General features: G+C 42.0%; 1 protein-coding gene across 1 annotated transcript in view; it reads left to right on the forward strand.

Moving 5' to 3' along the window:
• The window catches only part of si:ch211-210c8.6 (uncharacterized), a 30,354-nt gene extending 23,652 nt beyond the window's left edge, over positions 1–6,702 (forward strand). Inside the window, exons 3-5 of the mRNA XM_028798537.2 lie at positions 1,218–1,324; positions 1,459–1,631; positions 6,163–6,702. Coding sequence (XP_028654370.1) covers positions 1,218–1,324; positions 1,459–1,631; positions 6,163–6,438 — 556 coding nt within the window. The 3' untranslated portion in view covers positions 6,439–6,702. The remainder of the gene's footprint in view (positions 1–1,217; positions 1,325–1,458; positions 1,632–6,162) is intronic.
• Positions 6,703–15,030: the final 8,328 nt, after the last annotated feature.

A 15,030-nucleotide genomic window follows, 5' to 3' on the forward strand; every position in this document is an offset into this window, starting at 1 on the left:
AATAAAATAAAAAGAGGAATAACCTTGGAGGTCAATTATCACCCCGAAAGCGAACAGTAGAGGTCATGGAGTATATGTGTACCAAATTTCAGGTCAGTAGGTCAAACGGTTTGCGAGCTACAGGCGATTTAAAACTAACAGCCACGTTAACGTATTATATCTGCCAAATACTTCAATCTTCTTGAGGAAATAAAATTGAAAGTGGAGCTACTTAAAGTGTGGTGCGCACTGTCCAGAACCGTCCAATTTTAACTCCGTTTTTCACAGACTGTATGCCAGTCTCTCCAGTCTGCGCTAACAGCAGCACACCCGGTTACAATGGCTGCAAACGAACCTGTGCTTTACAAAAATGGCTGCATATTTATGTATTAGTAATAGGATGTCAGGGCCGATAGGATTAATCCAGTTCATGCCGGGAGTAGAACTGGCGAAGGTGGATGAGTTTAAGTTCTTGGGATCAACAGTACAGAGTAATGGAGATTGTGGAAGAGGGGTGAAGAAGAGAGTTCCAGGCAGGATGGAATGGGTGAAGAAGAGTGTCAGGAGTGATTTGTGACAGACGGGTATCAGCAAGAGTGAAAGGGAAGGTCTACAGGACGGTAGTGAGACCAGCTATGTTATATGGGCTGGAGACGGTGGCACTGACCAGAAAGCAGGGGAGGTGGCAGAGTTAAAGAGGCTAAGATTTGGATTGGGTGTGACGAGGATGGATAGGATTAGAAATGAGGACATTAGAGGGTCAGCTCAAGTTGGGTGGTTGGGAGACAAAGTCAGAGAGGTGAGATTGCGTTGGTTTGGACATGTGCAGAGGAGAGATGCTGAGTACAATGAGAGAAGGGTGCTAAGGATAGAGCTGCCAGGGAAGAGGAACAGAGAAAGACCTAAGAGGAGGTTTATGGATGTGGTGAGAGAGGACATGCAGGTGATGGGTGTGACAGAGCAAGATGATGAAGACAGGACGATATCGCTGTGGCAACCCCTAAAGGGAGCAGCCAAAAGAAGAACAAGAAGGGTGATGGGTAGCAGCAGTTGGTACCAGTCCATGGCAGTGTACACTCCTGCACATGCCCACTCATCCAATGCATGCGTACTAAATATGTAGATTAAACACCTGCAGAGGGCTGGTGGTCTCCTGCATGGCTGGAGGAGAAGTTTTTTTTTTGCCCATACAGCAACAGGCACAGGCCCAACTGATTTTATTCAATGTTTCCCTGCAGACTGGGACTCTTCCTATTCTTTAGAATCATGAAGGAGGGCCAGGACCGGCGGTTCAATCATGTACGGGAGAGCCCAGGGATTTTCTTTGTCTACTGGACAGTGCAAGGTAACCCCAGGGAGCTGTATGGCTGCCTTCCCAAAAAAGGAAATGGTGACCATGTGAATGAACCAGGTCAATGCAGAGGTTCAGCTAATATGGTGGCAGGTGGCTTTGTCATTTCTTGATTTTGTGTTCTACAGCCCTCTGGGTTTTTATAACCCTCCTCCCTACTCTCATTCTGAACATTGAACAGCGAGATCGACCCCTTGGCATCCGGGATTGGCTGGGCTGGAGCCTCTGGCTGCTGGGCTTTACTATTGAGACAGTCGCCGACCAGCAGAAGTGGAATTTCAAGAATGACCCAGATAATGCTGTAAGTAACACATGGCTGACCTGGGGGGGACGACTGGACATCATAACAATTAAAAAAAAGTTGTTAAGGGACCAGCAATCTCTTAAGCATATTTCAGAAAGACACAGGGATCAGATCCGAAAATGATCCATTATAAAACTCACTTAATCCAGTTCAAGACCATTGGCACCAGAACCTAACCAGCAGCTTCACTCACTCCAGTGTAGAGTCACCTATATGCACCAATGAACACCTCACGTACCCTTGAGGTGTTCAGTCCATTAGGTGGCACTAGAAAGCAGATATAAGGATCAGCAACATCATGGCAAAGCTCTTGGCGAAATGTAACTTTTTAGAATGTAGCCGGCTGCGTGCCGACTGAAGACACATAAAAATGAAAGGTGCGCCCACCACGAAGGTCAGCATGGTGGCTACCATAGAAGTAAGCGTAAAGCCTCTCTTAAACATTTCTCTTGTAACAGACTGGGACTTTGAATCGCATGTGAAGTAAGCAGTCACGGCCTAGCTACCCAGGTGGGTTCCTGTCACCATTCGCTCTTTTGACCAATTCCTAAGATCAGTGAAGGTGGCTTACTGTGAACTGGAGCCCCAGGGGTCTTTACACTGCACTTAGTGCTACCCCAATAACCATTATCTGGATTAAATGGATTTGTTAAATACGTTTGGTACTTTTCTAGTCAGTTATTTTTCACAATCATGTAGTGGTAGGGTGTTGTACCGTGTTAGCCATTATGGATGCAATGAAAAGTCAAGCGAAAGAACACCTTTCATTGGCTAACAAAAAGTGTGTCCGAGATTACATGAAGAGACCGAAGGAGCCGAGGCAGCCTACGTCCACAGAAGACCTGTGGTCAGTTCTCCAAGGTGTTTGGAACAACCCACCTAGACCAGGGGTAGGCAACGTCGGTCCTGGTGAGCCGCAGTATGTGCAGGTTTTTGTTCCAACCCAGTTCCTTAACGAGAACTCAATTATTGCTGATGAAGCACATATTGCTTAAGTGACATTTTGATGCTTCATTTTAGTGGTCTCGCTTGTTAAGGTTCTCCAACCTTAATTGCTTATTTCAATCTTAAACTGCTGCATTCAGTGTTTTAATTGCTCCTTATTAGCAATAAGATGGAAAAGACAAAGCAGCCAGCAGTTCTCCAGCTAGCTTTTTTCCAATTACATCTGTGTGTGTTCATTATGCACTACTTGAGTTAATAAAACACTTAATAGAAAAATGTGACAGACTGAAAATGATCTGTTTTAGGCTTCATATCATTTGGATGATATCTTTGGAAAGGAAAAAAATCTGCGATATAAAAGCCTTACATTGCACAGACTAACAAGCCATAAAATTAAATAAGGTCTGAGATTGGCAATGATTGGTTTCTAATTAAGCAATTGGGTTGGAATGAAAACCTGTAGCCACTGCGGCTCACCAGGACCGACGTTGCCTACCCCTGACCTAGACGAATTGATTCCATTTTGAAGGCCAAGGGTCGTCACACCGAATATTGATTTGATTTAGACTTCCCTTCACTTTGCATTGTTAATTGAGAACTGTTACCATTTCTATTTGTATTAGCACTCTTTGGTTTTTCACACCTGTCTAAAACTTTTACACAGTACCGATTCTTAAACCATTTTTGCAGTGTGGCAGGGCGCTTTATCCTACGGAAATAGGCCACTGATATTGGGGAATACTTTCTCAATGAACTGGTGTACATCAGGGGTGTCGAACTCCGGACCTGGAGGGCCGCAGTGGCTGCAGGTTTTCATTCTGACCCTTTTCCTAATCCGTTTCCACTGCTAATTAACTTCTTTTCCCTTCATTTTAATATCCCCGTTTTTAAGGATTCAGTTCTCTGAATTGATTCTTTTCTTCATTAAATGGCAGCCAAACAGAAATGAGATGTGAAACGAGCCGACAGATGAGCAGCTAAACTGGGATTTCAAACTCCAACCAGTTTCTTAATGAGAAGCCAATTCTCTGTGTTAATTAAACTCGTTATTTAATCCCACAGCTTGTTGCAGCTCTCATTCTGCCACAGCAGACATTTACAAAACTGTTGATTTTCTGTTTTTTCTAAGATCACCGCCAAGATGTTTTAGTGAGCTGAGAGACCAACCTTACAGAGACCTTCACCTTTCTTTATTTTCACGTATTGTGTGATGGGCGCAAGTGAGCTGTTCATGTGGCGGCTTGTTTTTTGTCCCATTATTGTTTGGCTGCTAATTAAAGAAAAAGAAACAACTAAAGGGCCTGAGACAAGTTAATTATAAATAAGGCAAAAGAAGTTAATTAGCAGTAAATACTGGTCACCAATGAAGAAGATGGTCAGAATGAAAACCTGTAGCCACTGCGGCCCTCCAGGACTGGAGTTTGACACCCCTGCTGTACATGGTCTGTAACAACCTTTAGGTTGCTGGTACGTGTCAAAGTAACATCCACACGAATGCAAGGACCCCAAGGCTTCCCAGCAGAAGGTCGCCCAGAGCATCACCCTGCCTTCTTCCCATAGTGGATCCTGCTGCCATAAATAATAATACCGGGCTGTCCAAATGATCTGAAAAAAAATGTGACTCGGACCAAGCCACGTTCTTCCATTGCTCCGGGGTACAGTTCTGACACTTTTCTCTTACTTTTTTAGCAATCTGTGCTACAGTAGCTGTACTGTGGGATCACACAGGCTGGCCTTCGCTCCCCACACCCATCAACAACTCTGTAGCACGTAGCTTGGACCACTATTGGCAGGTAATAACTACTGCGTACTGGGAACAGCCTACAAGATCTGCCATTTTGGAGATGCTGTGACCCAGTCGTCTACCCATCATAACTTATCAAAGTCACTCGGCTTCTTACGTGTTCCCATTTTTCCCCACTTTTATCACATCATCTTCAGGAACTAACTGTTCACTTGCTGCCTAAAATATCCCACCCCTTAAAAGGTGCACTTGGAATGAGGTAATCAATGGTATTCACCTCACCTGTCACTGGTTTTAATGGTGTGACAGGCCGGCGTATGGCATTTTTAAAGCACTTTTGTCGTATTTCCATACCATCTCTCTATTATAAAAAAAATCTTGGAAGGGAGACAAGACGTGATCTTCTTGGAAGACAATTTGGTGTCTCACAGGACAACATTTAAAACAAGTTCACAGACATCTAACATAGCAGTTGTTGGAATGCTTTTGGCAGACAGACATCATGTGCTCCCAGCTCTTAACACAGCGACAAGCAGAACATGCAGCTTGCCAGCAGATGATCCGAGCGCATCTCCTTAGCGTGTGTTCAGCAACCCCGTTAACCCCCCCCCCCATTTTACAACAAGAGCGGCAGAGACGCGAAGTGGCAAAAGGACAGCTGCTGTACAGGCTTTTAAGTGATCGACGCGTAGCGCGACAAACAAGCAGCTCGCCAGCAGCAACAGCACAAAGACAGCAGCTGATCTGACAGCATCGCCTTAGCGTGTGTTCAGCCCTTCACAACGCAAGCAGCGTTATAATCCTGCTAGAAAGAGATGTAACCACCCCCGGGGCTGGAAATAAAGGAAAAGTATTGTTTTTACAAAAGTTTTAAAGTAAAAATAATGCATATGTAACAATTCCCATGAAAATAATCTCTTTAAATTGTATATCTGGTAAACTAAACGCAGGAGTGGGCGAGCAGAGCCCCCTAGTCTTATATATAAACACCTACCCGTAGAAGTCTGTCTGTCTGGCCCAGAAGTGAGAGGTGGAGTTGGGGTAAGGGCTGCCCTCCGAGGAAACAGAAAACTCGCTAATAACACAAGCAAGGCGAGCACGTCAGTCAAACGAGACCTCAGAAGAACGACAAAGTCACTTAGCCGCTAATAACACAAGTGATGTGAGCACCTCAGCAAAATGAATCCTCCTAGGAGAGAGACGCCCAGAGTCGTTCCTTTCAATTACCTGACATCTATACATTTCAATTTTTTTTCTGACAATTTCAATCATTTTTAGGACCCCAGGCTTTTTACAGCACGGGCTTACACAGCTAGTTTCCTAAGAATTATTCAAAGAACACTGCTGTAGGAGAGGGCGAAAATCAAAGGGAATTTGAACGTTCCGATTTTGGAAAAAATACAAATATTTTAGAATTGTTTAGGGTAAGAAAGGTGAGATATCTAAGCAACAGTATCAACTGAAGGTAGAAATGATGGACTCATTGTGACATTGGTTGGGGGGAAAAAAAAATAAAACCCCATGGGGTATTCCTAGACTGAACGGGGTCTAGAGAGAGATGCTATTCTTCCAGAACTTGTTAAAGGCCGTCTGTTCCGGTGTTGGGTGGCAGCAGATCTTCATCTCAGTTTAGAATGACAAATGAATGCAACCTGAATGTCTTTTGGCTATAGGAGAAAATGGCCGCATTTTGTAAGGCTGCAGCGCTGGGCCCTGTGCCACCCTCAAGTGAGTTTAAACTCAAGATCTGTCGGTACCTGACATTGCTAATATAGTCTCAGTGAATGAAAAATGCCAGTTTAAAATTTTCACTTTTAATTTACTGCTTTTACACCCCAGGGCAGGTTCATCCAGAGCGGACTTTGGGCCTACAGTCGCCACCCTAACTATTTTGGAGAGATTGTACAATGGAGCGGCCTCTTCGTCTCGGCCTCTTCCGTGATGCAGGGTGCCCAGTATGCCAGCCTGATCTCGCCACTATTGGTTTGGTTTCTGCTTCGCCACGTCAGCGGGATTCCCATCCTGGAGAAGCTGGCCCTCAAGCGCTGGGGGAGTGACCCAGCCTTCCAGCAGTATGTCAGAGATACTCCCGTCCTCTGGCCATTTCTTAGATGATCTGCTATAAATGGAAGCTACACTGTTGTGTTGTGGCCTGTAAAACTATAATGATTCGGGAAGAGTGGTCTTCATAACATGCTATTAATTGGGATAGGGAAGAATCAAGGTAGTTTCTGTAAAGTTTGGGCCATTTTGTTTTCACTGGGCGTCTTGGGGGCGAGGGTAGTGGGATTTATTACACTGCACAATGACTATTTCACTTCTTGGACACTTTTACGTGTATCTTACGGATTTTGGCCTTTAAATTTTCCTGCCATGTTCCCGTCGCCTGTTTTTGTGATTTCTTGTTATGTTAGAACTATACATTTACAGTACAGCTACGCTGACCTAAAAGTAGTGGCCTGCAGCTCAGCTAGACCAAGTAATGCAAATGGGACAGCCGTGCTAAACGAACAGGCCACAAAAGGGTGGGACATAAACCAGTTGACGACCCAGCAAAGAGACTTTTGCCTCCTCCTCATTTAAATCTTGGACGGTTGAAAAAATTTGTGAAAGTGATGAACAAGAAAGGTGAAGGATTTTGATATTTGAGGCAGATGTTTCCACAAGTAAGTGATACCCTGATTAAGAAAGGCCACAAATCAGACCCATCATCAATGTCAGACGGTCCAAAGATCTGCTGGTAGGGCCAGAGACAATCGAATGGAAAACATTTAAGATTTTTGTTGGAAACAAAAGATCACCAAACTACGAATCGCTGGTAGAGAACAGCACACAAAACCAGAAAGTGCCACGTGTTGCTAAAGATTCATTTTCTGCCTTCACACTTTGACTTCCCTGCTAATCTCATTTCACTCCGTGAGAAACATGAAAGGTTTCACCAGGACACTGAAGCAGTGGACAAGTGGAGTCCATCCAGGCCGGCCAAATGAAGTGAGAAGCATCAGACGCCGTATGCAAGTGAAGATCAGCAGACCATTTTGAGCTCAGCTGAACGAATGCAGTGTGCCGACATCATTAAGTGGTTAAACACACTAAATTCAATAAAAGGTAAACTGATGTCTCTCCAAATTTCTACATGATAGTCACCCCAAAACTTTGTGTTCTGCTGGAAGCCACCTGCCATAATCACTGAAATGTTTTGAGGAAGCACAACTTTTGGAAAAAAAAAAAAAAAAGTGTCCCGTGAATTCAGAGCCACAGCCAAATGGCACAAAATGGCGTTTAAAAAAAAAAAAAAAAACAAGTCAAGGACTTGGAGTGCCAACAACCAAAGTAGGCGAACGACTGATGCCCGGTAGGAAGCAGTGTCAGATTTGGACAACCGAATCCCACTCTCCCTCAGTGATGAAGGTGGGCCCAAACATCAGCTTCAGTCCTAGCTGCTGAGACCTCAGAGGTTAGAAGGCAGCCTATTCGATTGTAACTTCATTTGCTTTATTGAGTGTGCTATGAAAACTCCATCTACAGTGGTGTGCAAAAGTATTTATCCATTCAGTATTTTTAATCTGAACTGTCATACTGTAACAATGCATTTCCAAAGTCCAAATAAAGAATTTTCTGTAGATATTTAACTAAAGAAGAAATCTTCAGAGTGCGTGTTTGCATAAGTATTTAAACTTGTGTGCTTTGGAACATCCAGGTTTACATAAATGAATCTCTAACACCACAAAGTGACAGTCATAATTATTCATAATGACGTATGACTTGTGAGTCCTTTCCGTCTCTCTGGATATAAAATGCCCTCTTTCTAAGGGCCATAGTCTTTGTTGGACAATCGCTACACAAATGAAGACAAAGGAGCATCTGGTGATGTTGAAAACAAAGTCATGGAAATGGCACAAGGCAGAAAATGACTACAAAAAAAAAAATAAAAAGTCTGAATGTCCCTGTTGGATCCATCATCAGAATGTGGAAGGCTCATCAGTGCACCCAGACTCTCACTAGAACAGGCCGGCCCTCAAAACTGATCATCAGAATGAGATGTTGACTGGTGAGGAAAGCTACTAAAACTCCGTCACTCGCAGACGTCTGCAGTGCTCTTTGGCTGAAACTGGAGTGAAGGTGCAGAGGTCCACAATTTCAAGAGCTCTTCATAAAACAGGCCTCTGCCGGAGGGGAGCAAGAAGGAAGGGCCACATAAAAGCATGTATGACACTTGCTACAAGGCATGAGATGGACCCAGTTAAGATGTGGGAGAAGGTTTTATGGTATAATGAGGCCAAAATAGAACTTTTTTGTTTAAATAACACTTTTCTAACCAACACTGCCCATGCTTCAAGAAACACCAGACCTACGGTGAAGTATGGTGGTGGCAGCAGCATGATGCTATGTGCTGGGACTGGGAATCTTGTCAGAGTTGAAGGGAAGATGGATGGACACAAATACAGCACAACACTGCAGGAGAACTTGTTGCAGTCTGCTATGAACTTACAGCTGGTGAGAAGATTCACTCTTCAGTGTGACAAGGACCCTAAGCATGAAGCCAAAGCGACATCGGAATGGCTCAGAAGGCCCTGATCTTAACCCCATTGAGAATCTATGGCACTGATTGAAAAAGTGCTGTCCATAGCCACCATTACACCAACTGAGAGGGTCTCTAGAAATTTTGCCAAAAAATCATTTTTTTTTTCTCTCATTGTGCTAAGAATCAGAGTTTGCTTGCTGGAGCGATATATTCACACTAATCCGAGACAGAGGCTGTGGTCCGAGGGGAGGGGGAAGAGTGACGTCAGGAGTGGGGAGCTGGGCGGGGCCCTCCTAACTGTGCTGTTTCACTAATACGCGGGCGAAGCCATGGGAGATGGCTAGTATATATTTTTTTTAAGATTACTTAACTATGCATCGAGAACCTTAATATAATGCGACACATTTCAGTAACACTTTATTTGAAGGATGTCTACATAGTGACTTCATATAATATGCATAAGCATGGAATTATATTTAAGAAATACTTGATTAGTAATGAGCAGTTAACATCAGTATTTGAAAGACGTGGAACAAAATATCACTGCACTTTATTAAAAAATTTAATTTTTCACCACACGGCACTCATTCACCATAATTTAACTATATATGTATCACCACACATTATGCAATGGCATCTACTTTATAAAACATCAATATCATCAAGTAAATAATAATACAAAATAATCAACTATTGTTTCTTAAATAATAAATGTTATTCAGTAACCTAGTCCTGTGTTATGAATCTCCATGTAGACACCCTTCAACTAACCTGTCAGCCAAATTTATTCCACTATTGGACATTTAAAATAATCTTGAATTAGTCAAAATTAAAGATACTGAGGGAAGACTTGTGTCTTTCTACAAGTCTCCATCTGTTCAGTTGCTCACGTGTAGTAGTCAGTCTCAAAAATATGTCCTCACTGGAGGATCTAGAAGAGCAGATGCTTGTTGACAGCGGCGTTGGATGAAATTAATATAAAGAACCAACCATTGTGACTGATAATGCCGCTAATATGATCCGTATGGTACAGGTTATGAAATTACTGTACTTCATGTTGGCTGCTTTCCACACATGCTCATTTTAGTATGGTAGACTGGCTTGGAGAGGCACACTGGAAACGTTTTTCACCGTAGCAGTACAGTTAGCTGTGTGCTTAAAGAGAAGCAAAAAGTTTAATGGACTTGCCAGCGTACAAACATGTGATTGATGCGGTCACGCGATTGAACATTCATTGGAAATGCTAGAAAGGCTTTTGAAAACGGCAGCCAGCCATCTCAGCAGCTTTGCTACTGTATATGCAGGAGGGTGGAGCAAGATATATAAGCTTTAAACAGAACTTTTCTTAGCTATATCAAATTTTTTCTCTATTTTTGTGTGAACTGTTTTACTTGGAAATTTTACTAAAGCTTTTAAAAACTAAGATATTTTGCTTGCAGAATCATTTCAACACATCAAGCTATTGCCAGAATCCCATGAAGCAAACTAAAGCTGCAGAACTTTGGTAATTTTGGGTAAACGCAGCTACAGCGACATCTATTGGATAAGATGTGAAAAGCTAAAATAAGCAAATATCTACATAAAGTAATCGAGCAGGATAGAGATTCACAAGATCGATCTAAAGAATTGATATTGAATAATTTAAACAAAAAATAATGATTAATCAGAAAATCGATATTTTCACACAGGCCTACTGGCAAATGTGCCGACTAATATTTGCACAACACTGAGGATGCTGGAATGTGAAAGGCTACTGTCACACTGGTGGCACTTCAGTGTGGAGACACCTGCTCTCAAGCGTTGTGAGTTTCTTTTGCTCTTTCACTTTTGGGTCACTGCGAGTAACTGCTCAGGTTTACCTAGTGACCATGAGACATCTCACCTTACTGGGCTGAGCCCTCTAGTGTCCCCCAAGAATAACTTCACCTTCTTCTCTCTACTGTGGTCACCAAGACCCATGGATATATTTCAAATTGAAGTCATTTATTCACAATCAACTTATATATTAACTTGCTACAATAAATTCTTATAATGTGAAGCACTTTGTTAATTTAAATAAATTTCAAAAAACACCTAGCCAGTTCGCACAGTTTGAAATGTCTCATAAATGTGAAAACAAAAGCCTTAAAACTTACCAAATACACCTATTTTTTGCATTTGCATTTTTATCACTCATTAATTTAATATTGTTTTTTGTATCAGTATGCTGCTGCTGGAGTATGTGAATTTCCCCTTGGGATTAATAAAGTATCTATTTATTTTTTCAAGCTAGGAGTATTATAAAGTACGGCTCTGCATCTTGTGATTACACACATTGCAAATCAGCGTTAATCATATTTTATGAGATTTAACCATTTCAAAGGGAGGTGGGCAATACTCTTCACCTCACTGCCCGTCTTTCTCCATGGCTACCTTTCAAGCCCAGAATTCAATAATTGGTTAATAGCACTTCACTTCAGTCCATTTCCATGTGGTTTAGTTCTATATTATAATCTGCCATTTTCATTTCCCTTGTATATTTCTATCATGTGTGCACACAACACTGCACTCAAAGTGCGTAATGCTGATTGTTTATTTGCATTGTGAACTTAGTATTAATGAGGAGGTGGGCCTTGGCTGTTTAAAAAAAAAAAAAAACAAAGATTTTAATTAAAAAATGCAATATACTGTATTCAGTTCATGCATTTATTGTCATGTGTACAAAATGCAACGTAACTCTTAAGTGCACCCATCATCCACATGCACCACACTGCCACTCTCTGTGAATCTTCCTCTGTAGGCCAAACATAACACAGAGTGTCACCTTAGATGGCCAGGCACAGCCTTGTATTGCTGAACAGCCAGGAAGGGGCGAGCATTCAGTTGGCCGAGGTCTCTACGACTGACAAATCTGACCCAATCTTTGACTTTATCTTACAACTGACAGAAGACGACCCCCATTGGTTTAAATCCCCCCTTGACGTTGGTGACCCGAGTTTCAGTTAATTGGTGCAAATTGTGAGATTCTGCTTATGTTAGTAAGTTTTAAACTACTTTGGTTTCCTTGATTTCTACTCATTACTAGGGGGCTTTGCCCCTGCTCGCCAACCCCTGTGTGGGTGCTATGCACCAGCCACCTTGCGTCTCTGCCTCTCGCGTATGTGGATTTCACTTTCACCAATTATTGAGGATAGGCCTCTTCAATGGTAAGAAACACTATTTTTCCCTGATGGCAACATGAATTAGACGATCTACAAGTCTCTGACTTTAAGTTTAAAGTTGAGCAAGATCTACATACTTCTGTCATATCAACTATGTCCATATATTCGATCTCTTTTCACTGTTCCGTTATTTCACAGAGTAATACTTTCCGTTTGTTAGCACTAATGCAATCTTAACTATCAGTTTTTTGAGACTTTCAAATTTTAGTACAGTGGAACCTCGAGATACGATCACCTCTGTATACGAGAAATTCAAAATACGAGGAAAGTATGAGCGAAAAATTTAGATCTAAATACGAGCATTGGCTCGCGTAACGAGCCACGAGCCAGGCTGTGGGTATAGCTCTCAGCTTAGCGAGGGGGTGTGGTAGCAGTTGCGAGCCGCGATCTGCTGTGTCTGCGTTTCTCACTTAAGTGCACAGGTGGGGAAACTGCCCACATCCATGATTGTTCCTGTGGCTGATGGGCTGCAGCTGCCATGTCCTCCCCGCATATATAGAGAAGCGCGAGCCGGTTAAGGGGGAGAAGAAGTAAAAGAAAGGAGAGGGCAGGCAGGCAGGCAGAAAGAAAGAAGTCGGTGCGGAAGAGCGAGTGAGTGAGTACAGGCTCGCGTGTAGCTGAACAGGCGAGCCAAACAGCTGAAGCAGGACGGTGTAGAGAAGGTCAGCTCCATTAAGAGTGTCTCGCCTGTTGCAGAGCCCGCAGGTGAGACGCTAACAGAGAAGAAGCACCGGGGATTGTCATCTGTTTTTTAGAGACTGCATCCTTTTTACGTTTTAACCTCGTGTTAAAGGATTGTTATTCTTGTGTATTTTAAACCTCCACTTCACAACTGTTTTAAGGATTATTTATTTAAAGATTTATTGAATGCTCTACTGCACTTTGGACACCTGTTTTGATTCTTTTAATAATCCAGTTATATTATTTACCAGTGTTATTTATTAAAGGTAGACTACAGTATATGTAATTTATCAGTGTTATTTGTTAGGAAAATTGATTTTTATGTTAATATATTTGGGGTGCGGAACAGATTAACTGGATTTCCATTATTTTCAATGGGGAAGTTTGTTCTAGATACGAGAAATTCGCTATACAAGCTCAGTGCTGGAACGAATTAAACTCGTATCTAGAGGTTCCACTGTACTTTCATAATCTCTAACCTGCTCTTTACGATGTTCTACTTTATCTTCTACTCTGTCTTTTATTTCCGACCCCGCTTGGAGCTCAGAGGGCTGAAACTGTGTCAGACAATAGCATTCACACGAATGAGAAGTGATTGGACGGTGAGCGTGGTTGTAAATGTTCGAGAGGAGTGCAGGACTTGTCAAAATCTCTTGGCAAAAAGTGTCGTCTTGTGGGATAACTGAAATTCTCTCTAGAGGGGGTTGAAATTTTCTCTGAGAAAGTCTCGTCCCAGGATTTCCTTTTATATTAGAGAGATGCAATTAGCAATTTGTGAGGTTTCCAATTGCATTGACCTGAACTTGTTACAGAGCCTACACTGAATTAATAGCTGAAACGCAGCCCCTGCTATAATTTCTCCACCCCACAGATTCCATCATCTGTGCTTTCAATCAGGTAAAAAAAACACATATAAATCCATCATTAATGGCATTTCGATGTTTTATTCGCACAGCTTAGAGTACTCAGCACACAGCCAGCACTAGTTTTCATGTGGAGAAAGGAGATGATGTCATAGAGAGGACAGAACAAGCTGCAGGTGAAAAGTTCAATGCTGGGAAGCGACACGTTCACAGACACAACAAACTATGAAAATGTGACAATTTATAGTGGGTTTTCGATGCTGACATGCACCTGAGATTGTAAAGAATGTGTAGCCTGAAGGACTGAAGCGGCAAGGAATTGGTGGGTGCATTAGGCACCAATGGGGTGGGAGGTGTAATTTGGAATCTCATACTGTATATACTCACAGATAAATTCTCTCGTGGATAAGTCGGGACTTGATTTTAAAGTATAATTTCAGGTATTTTATAATGTCGGTTTTATAAGTCGAATGCGGAAAACGCACTATTGGTACAAAAGATTACGATATGCTAACGCCCACCCGAAAGTAACCATGGAACACACAGCCTTTTTTTTTCTATGTAGATGCGGCAATGCACTGCGTATCAACGTGTGCTCCTAACTCCCTTTCTCTCTCTATTGTGCCTGCGTGACCACACGTTGATACCCAAACTATGCCGAAGCAACGTTTGCACCGTTTTGCGTTTTCTTGTATCTCACACCCTCATAAAATATGAAGCTGCTTTTAAATTAAATGTTGAAGTAGCAAAAGAAATTGGTAACTGCACTGCTGTAACAAAATTCATGCGTCTGAGAAACTGGTTGCGAGATTGGTGGAGGCAAGAAGATTAAGTGTTGCATTTTTGAACGGGTGTATAAGTCGGGGTCTGATTTTATGATTGATTTTTCGGGTTTCAAGACCCGACTTATATGTGAGTATATACAGTAATTCAAGTGTGCATTTGCTGTCCAACCACAAAGTCTACATGTGATTCAGTAGGTGTGTCAACACAGTATATAAAAAATGACTTGAAGATGCTCAGACACCCCAAAGGCATTATATAAAGCGCATACAGATTTAAAACACACCTTAAAATAGATATGAAATGCACTATAAGATAGACAGAGCAAACTTTCTCCAGGAAGATATTTGTTTTTTTCCAGACACTCGTTAACTAAACACACAACCCCAATTCCAATGAAGTTGGGATGTTGTGAAAAACGTAAATAAAAACAGAATAGAATGATTTGCAAATCCTTTTCAACCTATATTCAATTGAATAAACTACGAAGACAAGACATCGAATGTTCAAACTGATAAACTTTATTGTTGTTTTGCAAATCTTCACTCATTTTGAATTTGATGCCTGCAACACATTCCAAAAAAGCTGGGACAGGGGCAGCAAAAGACTGGGAAGGTTGAGGAATGTTCAAAAAACACCTGTTTTGAACATTCCA

The sequence above is a fragment of the Erpetoichthys calabaricus genome, chromosome 3 (genome assembly GCF_900747795.2).
Source record: "Erpetoichthys calabaricus chromosome 3, fErpCal1.3, whole genome shotgun sequence".
Taxonomy (NCBI): domain Eukaryota; kingdom Metazoa; phylum Chordata; class Cladistia; order Polypteriformes; family Polypteridae; genus Erpetoichthys; species Erpetoichthys calabaricus.